This window comes from Ictidomys tridecemlineatus, chromosome 5 (genome assembly GCF_052094955.1).
Source record: "Ictidomys tridecemlineatus isolate mIctTri1 chromosome 5, mIctTri1.hap1, whole genome shotgun sequence".
Taxonomy (NCBI): Eukaryota; Metazoa; Chordata; class Mammalia; order Rodentia; family Sciuridae; genus Ictidomys; species Ictidomys tridecemlineatus.
Genome location: NC_135481.1, coordinates 101101772 through 101122039, shown reverse-complemented (window position 1 = coordinate 101122039; position 20268 = coordinate 101101772). Strand labels below are relative to the sequence as shown.

The window sequence follows — 20268 nt, the reverse complement described above, 5'->3', positions numbered from 1 at the left end:
CATTTTTTTGTTATTTTATATTTTATACATACTAACATATTAGAAATATCATTTGCATGTGTTTAATAGTTAACACAAGCTTTTTAAAAAGAAGTAAAAAAGTAAATTACAGTGTTCTGTAATAGAGTAAAATATTTATACTTATAAAGGTACAAGGATATGTAACATTTTCCATACTTTATGTTTGAAATTTTTTATAATTTTAAAATTAAATTGGACCTTTAAAAAACAACACACCACTGCTTTTCATTCTAAATAGATTCTACTTGACAATGTTTAACAGAGTTGATTCAGAGAATAATTTTCTAATTTCTCAAAGGGTAAGATATTTTGAGTTCCTCCAATACCAAATAACTCTTAATTGTTTGGATACCTAAACACTTTACAAAACAGTGGTAGGGTTTTTATTTCTCAAAAGACAAAGCAAAATCATAAACAATCTGAGTAACCTTGAGTTGTCCCACTCTAACCACTTGACAGAGCCTAAACTTTCTGAACCAAGGAACCAGAAAATCATAGGATTAGCAGAAGCAAATAGGAGCTGCCCTTTTGCCTACCTCCTCAGGAGTGGTAGATGACCATGACTTCTAAGTCTCTCTCACTTAATCCTACCATCAATGTATTTTATTTTGTTTTGTTTTCTGTTGTCCTTCAAAAGAATTTCAAGGCTTCCTTTCGAGAAATAATTCCAGGTATACAAAATGACTGAGTTGTACCAAAACACCACTACACCTTTGGCTTCCCTTCTACTGAGAGTCCACAGAAAAGACAACCCCAAGCAATGAGGAGCAGCAATGGAGTGATGAAATGGATCTCCATGTTTTAACATACGTACCCTGAACACAACTGTCACAAATGCAACCAGGGTATGCCTTACACATTCCTTGGTAAGTTGCATGCCAAAATGCACAGGAAAAAAAAAAGAAAGAAAGAAAATAAATCTCAAGTATTTAATGTGAATCAAGACTTTGCTACATAAAATTTTTTACCAGAACTCTGTAATATTAAATAAATAAATAAATAAATAATAAATAAATATATATATATATATACACACACACACACATACATATGTATACATAACACATGCAAGTACATGTATTTGTATATATACACTTATCTGCACATACACACATATATATATTCTATTGCAGGAGAGTTTATCCCCATACTCCAAACATTTAGAATCTATCCTTTTAAAAATTAAAAAGTGTACATATTAAAACTGAGGCAGGAAACAACAGTCTTGAAGGCCTCAAGCATTTCTGTTTAGTGGTAGGGAAATTGAGGAGGATTCTGAGGGAGGAAGAATCAGAGGTCTCTGAAATATCTTTCAGCTAGTTGCCTAGAGCCTGGGTATAGTACCAGAATTTTGCTTACATCAGAGGAAAAAAATGAACTTGGGGTAAACTTGTTCTCAGCCATTCACAATCAATGGTATTAAAATTATAATTCAATCAGAGGGACCATAACAATTTATCTCATTGGAAATTATACAACAAATATGATCTCATACCTTTTAAACATTTTATGACTGGAAACCATACACTGTTTGAGCAATAGAAAAGCATGGTTTTAATATATAGGTGGGGGGGTTTTAGCTTTAAAAAATTCTTAGTTGTAAAACTCTAAAAAATTAAAACAAGGAATAATATTTAAAGCACATAAAATTACAAATGAATGGAGCAGATTTCTTAAATGTTTGCCACTTTACCAGTTCTCTGAATACTGTAATTGGCTGTTTGCTCCTGTGTGTATTTTTCAAGTTGAGACTAATCCCAAATTTCTCATTGCTACGATTCTAGTTCATCCTTTTTTTTTTTTTTTTAACCATTTATACCAGAGCCTTACAGTGGTTTTCTTGCTTTCACTTGTAATTTCCAAAAATATTCATGGAATTCTCACTGTGTGTCAGACATTGTACCTGGTTTGGGTTATTTGGTGATGAACAAATAAAAGTGGTATCAGGTCTCCTCAAGGCTTACAGTATTATTCCAACCAACCCCCTCAAAGTCTGTCAGGAGGACTTTTCTAAGACATAGCCATGTGCACAACACACTTATGCAAAAATTCCCATTGGTTCTCTTCTTCCCAAATCTTTTTCCTGCAGACCCACCCTGATGTTCCAGATCATATGGCACCTCTTACCACTTGAAGCCTTCTCTTGACAACCAGACCTTCCATTCCCTAAAGAATTCCCGATTTCTCTCACCAGCCTGCCTCGCTCAACTTGTTCCCTTTACGTGACACTAAGCTTGAGCAGAAGGGGTCATGCAGCATAATGACAGAGGAAATGACATCATTGAATCCTGTAAAAGAGGTTTATCCAGAACACTGGCTATGCAGAATACCTTGAGATAGGATTCATTTTTAGTGAAGTTAAAAAAAGAAAAGAGAGAGGGACTTTTTAAAAAATAAAGTCATATATAAGATGACTTTAAGAGTAAAATAATTTCCTTACATGATACCAAGAATGACTTAGACCATATATTAAGTTGCTTATACCTTTAGGATACAGCATACTGATTTTTACAATAGGGTCATGTATTTGCTTTTCCAAGTACTCAGAGTTCCTCTTCTGACATGCTCCCTCAGGAAGACCTAGTACCTCTGCTATCCCTACTTGGCCCTTTCCCTTAGTCTCAATCATTATGTACAAAGGAGGATAGGGCTGGTGGGACACACTACTACAAAACACTATGTAGAAAATACTGACTTGGAAACATGGGCTCGGGGGCCTTGGAAAAGTCAGTGCTTTCCTGGGAGGCTTATTTTTTTATACCTAAAGTGGAAATGAAAAAGGTATTCGGGTATTTAAAAATAAAAATTACAAATGATTCATATACTAGCATGATAATGAATAAACATAATGAATTAATGATTTTGTGCCTTTCGTGGCATATTACAGTAGTTTAATCTATAGTCTATATTCTTCCAAAGTAAGCTGTTGTTAGTATCCTTGAGAAAATTAGGATTTTGTTTATCCCCCAAGGCCCAAGTGTTGAAGGCTTGATCCTCAGCCCATGGTGCCATTGGAAGTGGTGGAACCTTCGAGAGGTGGGGCCTAGTAAAGGGAAGTTAGGTCCTGGGGGCTGCCCTCGAAGGGGCTATTCAGATCCAGGCCCTCCTCTTTGTCTTTTCTTCCCTGCTGCCATGAGGTGAATTGGCCTCTTTTGCCACATGCTTCCATGATGATGTACTGTGCTGCCACAGAGCCAAAGAAACAGGGCAGAGCAAGCAGAGACTGAAGCCTCTGAAAGTGTTAGCCAAAAAAACAACAACTTTTCCTTTTATAGTTTGATTATCTCAGGCTGTTTGTCATAGTTATATGACACAAAAGTAACTAACATAATTTTTACCTTCGATTAGTAACAATATTTCATATACTCACCAAAAAAATGCATTCACCATCTACAATCTGGTAAGTTCAATACATGGTGAATGCCTTTTGTTGGGAACAGAAAGATAAATAAGTCATAGAACCTACCTTATAAAATTCATTTAATATTGAGTCAGAAAATTTAACTGATATTTGTATGTGATAGCAACCATAATAAAGAAATATTTAGTAAAAAGAAAAAGAGCAAGAAAGCCATTCTTTCTATGACTGACACTCTGCTAAGCAATGCACAAGAAAGATAATCATATAATATTGATCCAAATTAGAAACAAGCATTGCACATAGGTGAGTATACTGCTTAAACACATAAACTCCACACAAACATTCAAGAGGTTACAAGACTCCATTGAACAAGGGCCCAGTTATAAAGATGATCAAGAAAGAAGAGTGGGTCAGAACAGAAAAGAGAAGGGCATATTTGGAAAAGACGAGTTTTCCTACAGGTGTTCGAATTCATGAAAGTTAGTTCTAGAGGACTTGAAATATTACGTTTGGAGCAAGGTCCTAGAAAGTGTTAACGGCCATGTTATAGAGAGATTCAAGGTGCTGAAACATCAAGATACACTTTGACGTGAAGAAACATGAAGAAAGGTCCATAATAGATAACACCCATGAGAGCAAAGAATAGGCTATCATTGAATAGAAGAGGAAATGGATAGAATTTAGGGAGAAAGCTTGGATGGCTACAGAGGGGAACAGGTTGAAGACATAAGGAAGGAGGATATGGATTTTCAGTGGAATCAGGGGGCAAGCACATGCCTTTTCCAGCCAGAAGGCAGGGACCAAGAAATCAAGCAGAGGGATTTACCTGGAATGCAGGTAGTGGGTAGCGGGCCATGAGGCAAGGGCTTTAGGGTATCATAGGAATGTCCTTTCTAGAAACTCTAGACAGTGTGTGGAATCAAGTAAACCTTCAAGACTATTGGTCATAGAAAGCAGAATCAGGGACTTATGGTAGGAGACAGGTGAGAATTCAGGAAGTGGGAACAACCAAGGGACTTCTCTTTGCTGCGTGGTCCGGCAACTGAGGAGATCTAGCTACCAGGAAGAAACACAACACGAAAATTGAAGTCACTAAGAAAACTAAGTGACAGTGTGGATTAGGAGCCACCAGGGAGGAAGTCTGTTTAGAATATTCTTCACCTACCAGAGGTCAGTAGACGCTGATGAAGAGGACAGAGGAAATATCATTAAAAAGGTGGACTCTCAAAAAAGAAATGTCTCTGAACAAAATCGAGATCTAATTCCAGAAATAAAAGGATTAGGAAAAAAATCCTTTACTGAAGAAGGCTTCCAGATATACTGTATTAATACAGCTTGTCCAAATATTATCAAGGGCACAGATGTCAAAGCTGTGTGGAATGTTGTTCACATTTAGAAAATATATATTACGAAACAACAGTGTGCCTGTGGATTGTAATTATTTAATCATTTGCAGCCTACTTCTTATTTGTCATAAAAAATAAATGCTATTTATATAAACACATGTCTACTGTACAAAGACTCAGAAGTAAATAAATCACACTCTCTTCTAATTAATAAACTGACTATAAAGAGAAAAATCATTCTCAGGTGAAGACATTTTACCATGAATTTAAATCGTCATTATCTAAGGATTCTAGCTAAATTCTGAGGTTCTCAGAAAAAAAAAAAAGAAAACTAGAGACAGGAAGTACAGATTTCCTACCTAATTATTCTCAAAAGTGGCAGTGCTTAAGATGGCTGAAATTTCCCCCTTGGACTCCCTCCCCACCAATCCCTGCCTGCACATTAAGCCATCACACTCAGTATATTTCCTTTTCTCAAATACTATCAGCATCACAGGTTCCAAAAAGCTAGCAGCATTCTGCTTGCTGGAACTGATTATCAAAATCACCATGATTAAGATTTTGGTCTAATCCCCCAGCTGAGCCCATTATGGAGAACTCCTGGGTAACAGGGATGTGATAATGTCCCTGAGACAGGGTTGCTTGTTCAGTCAAACTCCACTGGAGATCAATACAAAGCCATCTTCCCATGGCAGGCAATAATTAGCACATTAGGTCATTCAAATAATAAACCAGAAACCCCATAGTTCTGATTTTTTTTCTTTGAAGGATTTTTGCTGTGAATTGGGAATTAGGGTTTAGTTATGGACCTTCTACCTCCTGGGCTTATGACCGAAGTTAAAGCAGATCAATATTGAACTTGGACAAGTCTGGCTTTAGAAGTGGCTATGAAGTTATCATTTGTAAATAATCCTTTGTGAAAGCTAAGTTAGGTTACAGTTTACTGCTTTAAATAAGTAGATTTAAAAATAATATCTACGCAGGTAAGATTGTCTGTAAAGATTTCCGACAAGAGAAGAGGCTGGAAAAATTATCTTTTACAAAGGACAACAGCCAAAGATTCACTAGTCAGTAATTCTGTGTTCCGGGAAAGAACCTGAGATCACTGAAGGTAGCAGAAGCCCTCACCATGCTTTTGGAAGCTGTGGAATCACTGGAGCACTTTTAAAACTTCAGGAAGTTTTTAGGAAAGGTAGTGGGTCATCCAAAATCTGCTTAGGACTTGGTTGAATTATATGGACCCATAATCAGGAATATGCTTAAACTTAAAATTAGAATATACAGAACATCTGGGGGTATTTGAATAATCTAATCACAGTAATCCTACCACCTACACTCACCCTCACAGTCAAATTAATTTCAACCCTAGAGGAAAACAGAGTCCGCACAATGGCGGAAAATTGGGTCTCTGGGGGAATATGGTAAAGGTATAATAGCAGTGGTAACTAATCTACCCAAAATTCTACTTGTTATTTATTGGTGATATTTTTCCTTAACTGAAGTTTTCCCTTTGTAACATAAACTGCTATGTAGAAACTCCCAGGTCTAAGACTCTGCTTTATGTCCATTATTTCTAAGCCTGTCCCCAAAGCTGGGGCTCTTGCAAGCTTGTATTGTGAGGTTGCACAATATTCATTGCCAAAGGCCAAGGAGTCAGAAGGAAAAGAGCCGGGATTAAAATCCACCTTTTACTCTCACCTCCAAAGTAATCCGCTTTGGATGCTGAGCCAGGCTGTTGCTCTGATCTGAAAATAAATGCAGTGGGATTTGGGAGAAGAGATCAATATGATGTTAAGTGGTGAGAGAAGACTCAAGGGAATAGATGAGACTGGTGCTGAGCTCTCATGGTCCAAAGGGAATGTTCCAGGCTCCAGAGAGGAAGAACTATAGCAGCAAGGGCATGGAGCATAGTGAGCACAGAACATGCTGGTGACAGTTGAGAAAAAATGGCTTTACTGGAGGGCCCAGGAAGCCATGAATATCAGGGACACCATTCAGGAGTCAGATTTTAAAAACAAAAATTATAGAAGATCTTGGAAGTCAAGGGTAGGGTTTGTACTCAATTGAGAGAAGGTCACTGACACTTCATAAGCAAAGGAGTAAAATTCAAAACTGGTGTTTGGGGAAAATTTATTGGGAACTGGAAAACAGGGTAGGGTTTAGAAACACAAGCAAGGAGACCAACAGAGGGAGGCTCGAAGATTGTCGCAGAAACAGAAGAGAGAATGATTCTGAATATACCCTTGCTGATTTTCACCAAGATGGTCTCAACAGAGTTTCAAAGTGATTTTCTCCTTCCTTCCTGACTGTAGGTCAGAAGAATTCACCACCAAAACATTCCATGTGAGAAGAGAGGCAACTTTAGGAATTATAGCCACAATCACATATTACCTAGGAAACCAAATATAACTAAATGTAAAATGTTACCCCACACTGAGAAATAGCTGTGTTTATTGTTCATTAAGCTTTATATAATAGGAAAATATGCTAAATTAATCCAAATGCAAATTAAATAAGTTAGATGTTGGAAATTCATGTGGTATATTGTAGAGATTGGAATAAAGCCTTTAATAACACTGAAAGTTTATTTGGCTGAACTTACTTTTTCTAATATATTCTTTTAAATTTGTTCTTGGGATCTTGCATGAGACAGGATAATAGTTAAATGTGCATGATGTATATATGCTGAATATATATGCTGTATATATGTCTTTATCCAAAGCCTTCCTCCTAGTCTCCCAAGACCAGAGCACTGATGTGGACACTAACTGGATGATACACTTGAGTGCCAGCATAAAGAAGCCATATGGGAATTTTAGGTAAAGAAAACTCTTTTTCAAGGATAGATAAATCCCAGATGACATCTTCCTGCCTAAATCCTTTTTTGGAGATAAAATTAATGCCCCACATATTGAGAATTCAGATAGGATAAAGTGGCTTTCTGCCAAATGTCCTCAAAGGCAGACAGATACCTGATCAGGGGCCCAAGCAGACACATTACCCTTACAATTACAGAAATATATGACTTTCCAATTACTTGAGATGCAATCAAAAGTTTACTTGTGATTTTGTAAGAAACAAAGTTAGTTGGATTAAAAAATATTTCAGAACAGTTGAAGAAACTCCCAAAGGAAATATACATTTATTTATAAATATGTACATTTATAATATATATGTACATACATAGATATTTATATGTAATTATTTTTCTTTATACAAACATGCACTCGATTTTACTCCTGTAAGCTCCTGGGGTAAAACTGTGATTTTAGGTTTAGTTGTGGGCTGAACTCAAACAATATCCAGTGAGTTCACCAGGAAATAATACCTTAGATTCAGATGCTGGTTTTTCCTCCCAATACTCTTGAAAATTATAAAAGATTTTACTAGGTTTGCCTGGATTCTCCCACAGAGATGTGAAAATTTTGCAGTCTGAGGTCTGCAACAATCAAGGAACTTTGTGTTTTACATTTGCTATCTTCTTTAATTGTCTAGCATCGGTTTGATCAATGTGAAAGTCAGGGTTGTTGATGAATGATGTTCAGGTTGAAGAGTTGTAATGTCTCACAAGATCTTGAGGGTACTAGGCATTATAAGACATCTCATCATGTGACATAAAGCACAGTGTCTCTTTGGAAGTGAGTGCCACATGGGGGGATAAAGAGCTGTTTGGGATCACAAGGTTCTTTGCCCATATACATTATAAGGGTCTTTTCCTTCCAACCACAATCCACTATAAAACCATTTCACTTGTATGAAAATGTGTCTACATAAAACTGTTTGGAAATTGCAAGATTTTCAGTGAGAAGGAAGAAAGGTGAGAGAGAAAGAAAATGAAAACATCTTGACATTTCCATTTTTCATCTGAAGAAGAAAATTACATATTGGCATGCTCATTATAACTCTTGTATGCCTAAATGCATTCCTTCTGGCAAGAAAACACCCAGTGCTAGTGGAAATACTATTCATTTCATGAAAAGAACACTAGGACCTGTGCATAACTCAGACTTTGAAAACATGCAAGGCTCAGTCATTCATCCAACAAATTGTATTTTGAATGTCTATTATGTGCTTGACACTATGCATGTTCTAAACAAAGTCATATTAATAACTGATAAAATTATGTCATATTTTTATACTGCTTTGGACTTGTTTTCCAAGTTTTCAACAGTGGGCTGCTTGTATAATTTTCTAATAAAAAAAAACCTGGGTTACTAATAAAAAGCATCAACAATGTGGTTCCTTTACTTCTGTAGATATGCAGCAAAATAATGTGCCTGGAGATCAAAACAAGGAAAAATCAATGCCCAAAACATTACCTGGCATAGAAACATCTCCATTTCCCCAAAGTCTCCAATTCTTTGTTTATAAACATTTCCTAATTTCATTTGGCAAAGAGACATGGATCAGGCAGCAAAGATCCACAGGATAAAGGTAGGTGAGAAAACAAACCATAATTCTAAGTAAAGAAAATAATAAGAAAGGCTAGCTATACAAGCCAAATCCATCCCTGCACCCACTGAGCTTAATCAAGTGTTATCAGAGGACTGAAGAGAAAAAGCAACGGGGACCTCATAACAAACACTCAAATGAAGAAATGCTTGATGAAGACACATTTGCAGGTACTTAACCAACTTCTTACAGCATATTCTTTGGCTGCAGAAGGTTTTATGATGGGACAAGGCCTATAATTAGAATTAAAGTGCTTTCCAATAAATAAATAAATCACATCTCAGAATATTCCACACTGCCAGAGCCATTCTGGAATTCATTTAAAGCCTCAGATCATTCTGAAAACTTGTGCTTGAAACAGAGCACATTATGGGTTGTATACACCTTTCCCCTGACCTCACAGTGCAAAAGGTAAAGTCAGATGGGAAGGATCAGGTTAGCATTCACTTGCTACGTAGATGAGATAATAGAAATTGAACCTGCAAGACTTAATACAATCAGGGAAAAGACAACTCAGGAAGTAGGGGCTTGCAAGACACTGGACATCACGCAAAGACAGACAGTGATGGCTGAATGAGAGAAGATGAAGAAGGTGAGCCCTGAGTGGTCCCAGCTTACTGCCTTCAGAGAATTTTTGCACCATGGAACATGAAGAAGAAACCCTAGAAGGAGCCCGGTCCAGCCTTCACCTACATTTAAGGAGATGGAGCTAAGAGCCAGGAGAGACTCAGGTGGCTAGAATAGAGAGTTGGCCTGGATGAATCTTAAAAACATCCCACAGATCTAGAGAAAACAGACATGATAGATCATATTCTGCATTATACCAGACAAAAATAATGTATGGTTATACAAATTCAAATAATGGTGGCCTCAGAGGGAAAGGGACTAACAGGAATGGGCATGGGGTAATTCTCAGGGAAGTCACTGGGTTATTGGTTATCTGGGTATAAACCTTTGCCATAGTAGATGTAAGATCTTGCGGAAAACAAATTTTATCTCAATCAAAAAATTATTTGCCCCTCCCTTAAAAGAGAAATAAAGGAGGAAAATGAAGGGAAAGGAACAAAATTATATTTATTAGCTCTATTTTACAAGACAAGATAAAGTAGTTTACATCTTTTTGGCCTTTAGATGTGGAAATAAATGTAGGAAATTATGAGTCTATATTGAAAAATACATTAAAATTGTACCTGTATGTGACTAACAAGGTAATATAAAAATTATCTTTTGTGAACCAACGGGCTCTCAGCAGATTTTTGCCATCACCATCAATAAGTAACTAGCCAAGTACACCAGAAATAAATGTGCTATAATTAAACATAAGCAATAAAAATGGTCTACAAATACAGCATGCGGAAGGCGGCTAGAATGAAATTAGCGAGGCCACAAATTCCAACAGCTCATAATAATCCCTGACAAGCTATACGGAACTATAAGACCCTGAATTGTTGAGACTATCTCTCCTTGAACCATAGGTCCAAGTACCGGGTGGGATCTATGAAAACTAATGCTTCACATGCGAGTCTCATTTCATGTTCATGGAAGCTTGTGTAAAATGAAAGCTGCAAACTCTCCTGCTCTTGCTGAATCTGTTTGATGGGGCATACATGTTAATACCAGCTGTTGTTATAGCTTGAGGTTACCCCCAATCCCCAGATTATCCAGGGGAACTATAAGCAAGAACAATAAAACCAAACTCTTTGGAACTGTTCCTTGGAGTGATTGTTCCTTCATTTTTGCTCTTAGAAGACCCTGAGTTGAAATGTCATCCTATGGCTACCTTGAATATTTGTGGAGTCAAGAATAAAAGACAGGCGCAAAGAAATACCCTTGGCATTACCTTTGGTGCTAGCCACTCAAGAATGAATGCTTCTCTTGTACCTGATTTACCTTCCAGATCTTGCCCATGTTTCCTGCAGCTCCACTCAGTCTTTATAACTTTTCTAGACTCAGCCCTTTTCCTGCCTAGATGTACCAAACTGACAAAATGACACTTAAATAGAATCTCTGGTCTTGTTACCTGAACCAATCAGTAGTAATGCTGCCCCTTTTAAAACTACATGATGTGACAAGTAAAAACTACATATAGCACCTCACCCAAATAACAGCATACACACTAGAAATTACAGTGCCAATAAAGGTAGTTAAGTTTTGTGGTAATGTGGCCCTAAATACCTGGGTTTTCAGATGAAGCTTCATCAGAATCCTAACCTCAGACAGTCAAGATCCCACAATTGCAGCCAAACATTACTCTGAACCTTCATCCCCCGACCTGATAGTTTTATTACATTGAGCAAATCACTTGACTCATCCATATGTCCATTCTCCCTTCTGATATCACAAGAGTACCTATTTTGGGGAGTTGTTGTGAGGGTTAAATGACACAATGACAATGAATTCAGCATAGTCTTTAGTGCATAGTTAAGTAGTGAAAAGTAAAAGATACTTGCATAAAAGAGAAAATCGAGGTAAAAAAGGACTTGAAACTGAATAGATGGTAACATTCTAAATAAAAATCACCCATAACTTAGAACTAAGAGTTGAGAAGAATAACCATGTTCCCTTTTAATGTCATATAAGGACATTTTTTCACAGACACACTCAAGAAATATTTAAATCTATGGGAGGTTGTTGTTGTTCAACACTGATATTTACTACCTGCAAGATGATCCATAGATATTTTTTCAGTACTATATATGTTCAACAGAAAGACAATATCAAAGGCTAAGAGGTTCATGCTCTTTGAAACATGCACTAGTTTTATATCTAACCAGAATTTGTATTCTAATAATTTTTAAGTGCCCATAAATATCTAGTTCTTCAAATATTCATTTGCTATCTTATTTACATTTTTACCATCTTGTTGTTTCCCTTGGTAAGGAATTATATAAATTTAACACACACTCATTCTATATTTATATAAGCATTGTTTTTAACTTTATAAAAATTAGGGTTGTCTGAGTCATGTTTTTAACTTTTTAAAAATCATACTGAAGAGCAGCCAACAGTTCCACAGGGGGTAATGTACCATGTCTTAAACTTCACAATTACAGATGCAATTTATCTTTACAACACGCTTACCAGATAGGACCTATAAATATCTGCATTTTAGAGGCACAGAGGAATTAATTAATTTGCCCAAGGTAACAGATTTTAAGTGATAGAGTCACTTAACTCTATCCTGGTGGGGAGAAAGAGGGCCAGTGAGAGATTTGAACGTAGACCCTCTTTCTTCACATCAGTCTTTTCATCCATGATACTTGTCCATGATAAATATTAGAGTCACAATAATATAAACACATGGAAATCAGATTATCTGGGTCCACAGAGAATGAAAACGCAGTCAGAAATAAAGGTGGATATTCTAAATCTATAATTAAATGTATTCTGATTTAAAATGGCCTTACCTGAGTATTAAGACAGAACTGCTTAATGTTCAGAATTCCAGAAGAATTAATGATTAAGAACCAATCCTATGTCTTACATAATCTGGTTGGCTATCAGGGCTTGCCTGCCTGGAATTAAGCACCCTGGTCTAATAATTAATTCAGATATTAAACTTTTATTATTTCTCATAATGACTAAAAATTAGCAAAGCTAATAAGAATGTGGACCTGCATATAAGATAGACTGGACTCAAGTCCTCACTTAGCTAGTCCCTGGGACCTGGGTTTTCTTATTGTTAATATCATGACCATAGTAATGTCATATTTCTTAGAGATTTAGAGATGTTTAAAGGGATCAAAACATCTTTATGAATGCCCTAGTATAGTCTCAAGAACATGGTAAGGATTCAATGAATGTCAAATATTATTGCTAAAAATAAAAATTACCACCACACCTAATTATTAAGTACCTATTATCTTCTGTGTGTTATACCAAAGTTTCAAGAGGCTAAGTGAATAAATTCAGTATCACAGTGTTATAAAGAATTAGGCCTGGCATTTAAATCACTTTGATTCTAAAGCCAATTAAATTAATGACTATGCTTAGAATAGCCTTTATAATTTAATAAGATATATATTAAAATTTTGGTTCAATATAAATAAATTTCCAAGATCACCAATAAATCAATGAGATTAATCAAGATTTGAGTTCTGTTAGGCCTCCACCCAGGATAGTGATGGATTTAATGTTGGGGAAGAGGGATTTCACTCCAAGACCTGAGCATTTTGATATGCATTCTATTAAAGGAGATTAGGAAATCAATAATTTTTTTAAAAAAAATATTTTTAAATGCATGTATAGTGAAACCAAATAAATCAAAGTACAAAGTTTAAAGATCTTAACTATATAAATAACTGGAGGAAAGGTGCAAGAATGTAACAGAGGCTGAAACATATTTCTCTCTGCTTACTTGCTAGAGTACAACCTTTCCTCTCTAAACCTCTTCTGTTTCATATTTGCTCAGAAGGTACTTACAAACTTTTCAAGGCTCATTCTTCAATGGAAACTGTCCTAAGAACAGCTGTGCTTCTTCCTGGTGCTTCAACCCCAGGGACAGCTGCTGTTACTCTCCGTTATGACTCTTCACTCTCTACTGCTCATATTTCTGTTGAAACACCTCCATATGTGTCTTCCCCCATTAGACCATAACGTTTTTTGAGAACAGAAGCATATCTTATTCATGATCATATCTACAAATAAGAAATATCTAGTGAGTGAATAAATAATAGAGGATGTTTTCAGCCACAAACAACTACCTTACAAGTCAACTCAAATAGCACCTATTGGCTGGATGAACAGAACCTGAAAACAGAGGTGAGGAATAAATAATTGACCCAAATTGTGAACATATTATAATAGCAGAATGCTTTTCTTCATATATGGAACCAAGAGACAGAATTAGCATACATACATCTGCCCCCTCATTTGTACACTAAGTAATGCATATCTTGCTTATTTTTTTTTCTGAAGCCTGAATGGGAAGTGTGTTTTTAACAGATTTAATCAATATGCCAACCTACATTAAGAAAATAAATAAACCCACACAATAAATAAAAAGAAAAAGGCCAATCAATAGCCAACGGTGCAGCTTAACAGCCACTCCAGTAGAAAACTGTCTGAAAAGGTGCTTCACACTCCACTATCTGCACAATCCACAGCTGCTTGCTATTGATTTGTTGCAAGCAAAGAACATCTATTATCACATGCCAGTGTGAGCCCAGCAATTTCTCCAACATGTAGCCTGCAATGCACTACTAGCAAGGTAGCACAGGATAGCTGTCTGCTGATGGTGGTCCAAGGACCCACATATATTCCCTCATCCTCATTCAACAAAGCCAAAATCAACACTGGACTCATAAACACAGAAACCTGACATGTGTTAAGCATTCATGTGCCATCGGCCATTCCTGTAGACATGTGCTTCTCCCAAACACAAAAGCAATAATGAGATCAGCAAATTATAGGCAACTCAGAGCAGTTGTCATGAATAGTTTAGGATAAGCTCTCTTATTGGATCATTATGTGTTGTTTAAAACTCATATTTTCAGAAAGTCCCTAAAAAGGGATAACACTTTGGGTATGAGTGGATGCATGCAGCACAGAAGGATTTTGTGCAATACTTTTCAATACTGTGGAAAGAAGAACTCAACAACAGGCTGCCAGTGAGAGTGGCGTTGTCGCACAGCATGGAGAAGAGATTCTGGCTTCTTCTGATGGTGGGTACCATAATATGGAATTTCTACAGTTCTCAATCCCGGTTTAAAATACCAATAAGAATCTGATATCCAGAAAGAATATCCTCATAATAACTCTTATAAAGTTCTATTTGTTTTGTTGTTCTTCAAAGGTAGCCCCCCCACACACACACCATTAGTTTGGCTTTCAGGTAGTGCTCACCCACTGAGAAGCTAGACCCTTTCTTTTGAATTTTTCAGAAGAACTGAAAATTACCATTGGAGAATGTAACTTACGTGTCCTTCCATAGATGTTATTGAGACCTACGTTAACTCAAAATTGCCTCTGGGATGATGAAGTCCATGGTAGTATCAAAACACCCCTAAAAGTTAACCTCATGAAAAAGAAATTCCTCATGGTTTTACCATTACATAAAAGGGTGGACAGTCATATCTAAAATATGTAAAGCTATTAGTAAGTCAATTATACTTAGGTTTCTAATCCGATGATATTTATTTTCTAACCCACACACGTGAGTCACTGTTACACAAAGTGATCGGCTCCCGAGAAAATGTGTCACACCTTCAAAACCATCACAGCTTCATAAGGGTGAACTTGAAATCCACCTGGCAGAATCCATCAACCCAACCTACTCACACAAAGAATGATAGAATAAAATGGAATGAAGAGAAAGTCATCTGTGGCTTACTCATACTAAATGAAACGAAGTTTTAAAAGATACCTGCTTCTTCTGGAGACACCATCTATGGGATAGCATCTTAAAATTATCAAGCAAACTCTAGATTTGATAAGCAAGAAAAAAGCAAAGGTCATGAGTGATCAAACCCACACCAGAGTAAGTGAGGGAGACTCTAAAATGCCCACACACTTCTTCAGAGTCTTACAAGTTACACCAGGTGCAATTAACATTTTTTTTTTACACATGATGAAATAAATACCTATTTTGAAAATACAAAACCTAGTCATTCCCCTATTGGATATCCCCTATTCTTGGATGCGCAGTAATAAACTGACATGTTTTCATTTCCTTTATTTGAGAGTCAGTCTGCTTCCCTGAGAAATGGCTTCATAGATAATGAGAGATTCAAAACTTTTTTTTTTCCAAAAAATGTCCTTGCCATTAGATTTCATCTTAACCAATTCAGATGGTCTTATGACATTTTATGAAATCCTTCTTATTTTAAATATATGCAATGTTATCCAAATATTTCTTTTCAAGAATGAAGTCAAGACTAGATTCCATTGATGGCGTGTGTTATTTAGTAAAAGGAAAGCCACTTAAGGCACTTAAGGCATGTAGGGTACCAAAGCAATCATTAGTGGGCTCTATGGCACTACTTCCACACAAGAGTCAGTCTCTTACCCTCTCTATTGAGGATCCTTTCTCCTTGCTCCCTGTTCCCTTCCATGAACTGATTTCATCCCTTCTCCTTTATATATAATTACCCTTATGCTTTTTCTAATGCTAAGCATGAGCCTGTTCAACTCTGCTAGTGATGCTGAAGATTAATACTTGATCCCTTATGCAGACTAAACTACCAAGAACTTATTAGTATAGTTGAATGCACAGAATGTTAGAGAAGTAACTTTATTTTTGAAGATATGTGTGAGATTAAATGTCAAATTACAATGCTAAAGGTCAATATAGAAAATAATAATCTATGATGTAAAGTAGTGAGACTGATATTCTATGTGGAATGAAGTGGCTTTGATGCTAGTTCCCAAAGAGAAGCTCCCTCCAAATACCTTGAATGCCAATCATCTATAGGGACCAGCCATTGTAACAATTTTCAATAGCCTATCATTTAAGTATATCTAGTTGATTTTTGTTAAAAATTCATATCTTAACTTGAGAGTCACTTCCTACATATCTGAATTCTATAAATTTATTACATTCTAGAAATTAAAATGTGCTTCTTCCATTTCAGTGATCACCATCCAATAACAGAAGCCCTGGCATACTCTCCAGGAGAGGATCAAGTAAGCAGATTCTGATAGCATTTTGTGCTGTTACAAAACAAAAGACCTGTCTACATTGCTTAGAGAATAATGTCCAAAATGCATTGCTCTAAGCCTGGATATCTGATATTTTTGAAGCATGAGAAGCTAGTGTCACAAAGGAAAGCTGACATTTTTCCAATCCTCCTCCAAGTACTTCATTTTATACCAAAAAAAATTGCCAGAGTCAGATAATGCAGTAGTCCACATCCTCAATGGAGACACAATCTGCTCTTGACAAAAATCAGAAGTCATCATTGAAAGCTGGGAAGAATACTGGTCGAATTTTACCAGAAAACATCTGGCTCTGAGTATCAGAGGAGCTTGTCAATAATAGAAAAATACATACTTACCTTCTGAAGATTGTGCACATTTGCTGCAGTTGGTGACTTACCTTTCTGCTTTTTTTGTGTGCAGAGTCTCTTCCTGACCATTTTTTTTTTTTACCCACAATGGGGTATATGTGTGATAAGGAACAACCTTGTGAGGATAAAGAAGTATGATGTCACCAGTTAGAAGGAAAGTGCCTTCCTAGCAAGTCCCATGCAGACAAATTGGAGGGAAAGGAAAGAGCATATAGCATGAGTCCCCGGGTAACCTGGATTGGTCCATAATTGCCTGTTTCAGAGTGGAACAGTATTTCTGAGTCATAAATATGGAAACGAGATTTTCAGTAACACCAAGCTACTTGGCAAGAGCAATCTGATGCCAACCCCTTCTGCGGGCATTGTACCATTTGCATGACAGATATGGAGGCATATGCTTCTATTTAGATGAATGGGTATCACATAGTTTTCTTTCTAGACTGCCAGTTTCCCCATTTGTTTCTTTTTAATGTATCTTAAGAGAATGAAAGAACATATGGAGTGAAAAACTACTGAGGAAAATGGAAACTAGAACTACAAGAGACACCTACACACATACAAAAAAAAGTTGAGAATTAAAGATCAAGGAAAAAAAAAATACACATGAGAGACATAGCATTGTAATTGGCACTTGCTCCGATGTGGACACACTATTCTCTAACTTCCTTACTTGCTCTAATAACATCATGCAGCCTTTTTACAAAATGAAGAAGTCAAATGAGTTTGGATTGAAAGACAAAATATCTACCATGAAGTCTGCATTTAGAAAATCAGCAGGACCCAGGAGTCTTCAACAAATTGTGTTTGCTTGTCTTTAAAATAACCATGATAGGAAAATAATGTGGGAAGGAAATAGAGACTCAGGTTATAGATTCCCACAGCACTGAAGTCTCTCCATCATCAGAGCTAGAATCACCCCCATGAAATCAATCCTCTCAAGACTAAATCAACAGATGCACCCAAAGCATCACTAATGTGCAGGAATAATCATCACCAGACTCTCTTCCACAAATACACAGGTAAATACCTGGAACACACTCACAAATAGAAATACAAACAGAATAGTGATGTATATATAAACAAAGATACCAATAAGTTTAGTTTAGCTAGTAGAAATTTCTGTCTTACATTTGAAAGACACTCCCAAAATGCTATAAAAGTTTCTAAATAGAAAAAAAAAACTCTGTAAGTCTTCTTCATTTAGGAGACCTTAAGAAGTCCTCTAACTTAAGAATTTTTGAGAAAACAACTATCATTCTTAAATATCCTCCAAATTCTAGGCAATGAAAATAGAGAGGGTCTCAAAAATGTTATCCAGATGACTTAATTCATGGAGATTTGAACCCCTTACATAACCATATGCCCTTAATTGTTCCTTTGCTTCTCAGTCACAAGTATTGAAACCTAAAGGAAAAGCAGAGGGGAAGAATATGGAGAACAGCCAGCATTGAGCAAGAAATGTCTCCTTTGCTCTTCCCATGAGAACAGTTGTTGTTCGTTTTGCACGTTTCTAGAGGAGAGAATTATTTATGAGTCCTTTAGCAAAGCTATTTCTTTATGCATTGTCTCTTAAGGTTTCTGCAAACCTCTGAACCTCTTGAACAATTTCCCAGTAAGAAAAGATTGTACTCACGATCATTGCACTGGTTTCCAGAATAGGACGTCATGGAGCAGTCGCAGGTGAAGCCTTCCCACTGCTGCATGCAAACCCCCTGGTTGGCACAGGAATCTTCCTGGCAGGTGGTACTGGGTCCTAGCAACAAACAAGAAGAGGAAGAAGAGAGAAGAGAGAGAAGCAACATTCAACGTTAGTCAAATTCCAAAGAGCTCACCTGAACTTACCATTCTCATGCCCCCCAAACATTCAAAATCACAACCACCAAAATTGTCAACTGAATTACATGCAACAAGAATTCGGTACATACGAAAGATGACAGAAATACACACTTAGCCACAAACTATCAACAATTACACATAGAAGGGAGAGGGCTGAACACACTGTTCTCCATTAGGCAGACTTTGCAAAAGAGCTTCATCTCTACCATTCAACTCAAAAGATGTCTCTCTTAGAGCGTGGTCTTTCTTTATGCATAATGCTGAGGTGGAAAAATGCATTTTCATAATTGTAGTGAAAAAAGGCACAACATTTTTATCCTGCAACTCAAAGTCCCTAACTCTACTTAGTGGCATTAGAAAGGTGTTCATGATGATGATAATGATAATGAGGAGGAGGAAAAGGAGGAGAGAGAACCTAACGCAGCTTGTTGTTTTGTAGGTGATCTGCACTGAGTGCTATGCAATTTATCTACATTACCTCATTAAGATCTCTAGTGACTCTAAGAGGAGTATAATTATGATTGCCTTCATTCTACAGATTAAAAAAAAATTCAGAGAGAAAATAATTTTCCCAAGGCCACATATTTTTTCAAGAATGCTGCTCTCTGTCCAACTTAGGAAACTGACTTTGAGACCAAACACTTAACTACACAGTGGTTCTCAAGATTTAATCCTCAGGACACCATTACCTGGGAATTTGTTAGAAATGCAAGTTCTTGGGCCCCTTTCCTATTGAATTAGAAACTTTGAGGCAGAGACAGAAAACTGTTTTCATAAGCTTCCAGGAAATTCTGACACAACCTAAAATTTGAGAACCATTATACTACTCCATGCTGCTACTTTGGTATTTGAGAGGTGTGTCCTCTTAAATGGAGTGTGCATTCACCAGAGGATACAAAAGAGAATCATTTGCATATAGGAATAAAATATTAAATCTTGTGCTAATTTTCAATTCTTTACTATTTCAATTTTCTGTGTCTTTTGCATGCTAATAATGCATAAGCATAATAGTACATATGCATAACTTATAAATAAATATACTTATTCTGGAAGCATTCTCTGAATCTTACTGATGGGAGAAAAAAAAAAGTTTTGGCTTTCTCTACCCTGTAGATTGCCATTAAAATCCCCCTTAGGTCCATTTGGCACCTCTCTTCAATCATTCTCTTTTTTTTTAAATACCAATTTCTGATTTAACCTTGGGATTAAAAATAAACCTATTCCTTTGGAAATATCTACCCTAATC

The 20268-nt window shown here is 36.5% G+C and overlaps 1 protein-coding gene across 37 annotated transcripts in view; it reads right to left on the bottom strand.

Moving 5' to 3' along the window:
- Nrxn3 (neurexin 3) overlaps window positions 1-20268 on the bottom strand; it is a 1549271-nt gene that overhangs the window by 772208 nt on the left and 756795 nt on the right. For all 37 annotated transcript variants that reach the window (XR_013439170.1, XR_013439171.1, XM_078050614.1 and 34 more), the window contains one exon: window positions 18820-18939. Coding sequence is in view for 35 of the 37 variants with exons in the window: in XM_078050614.1 (XP_077906740.1) it covers window positions 18820-18939 (120 nt within the window). In the remaining 2 variants the exon portion in view is untranslated. The remainder of the gene's footprint in view (window positions 1-18819; window positions 18940-20268) is intronic.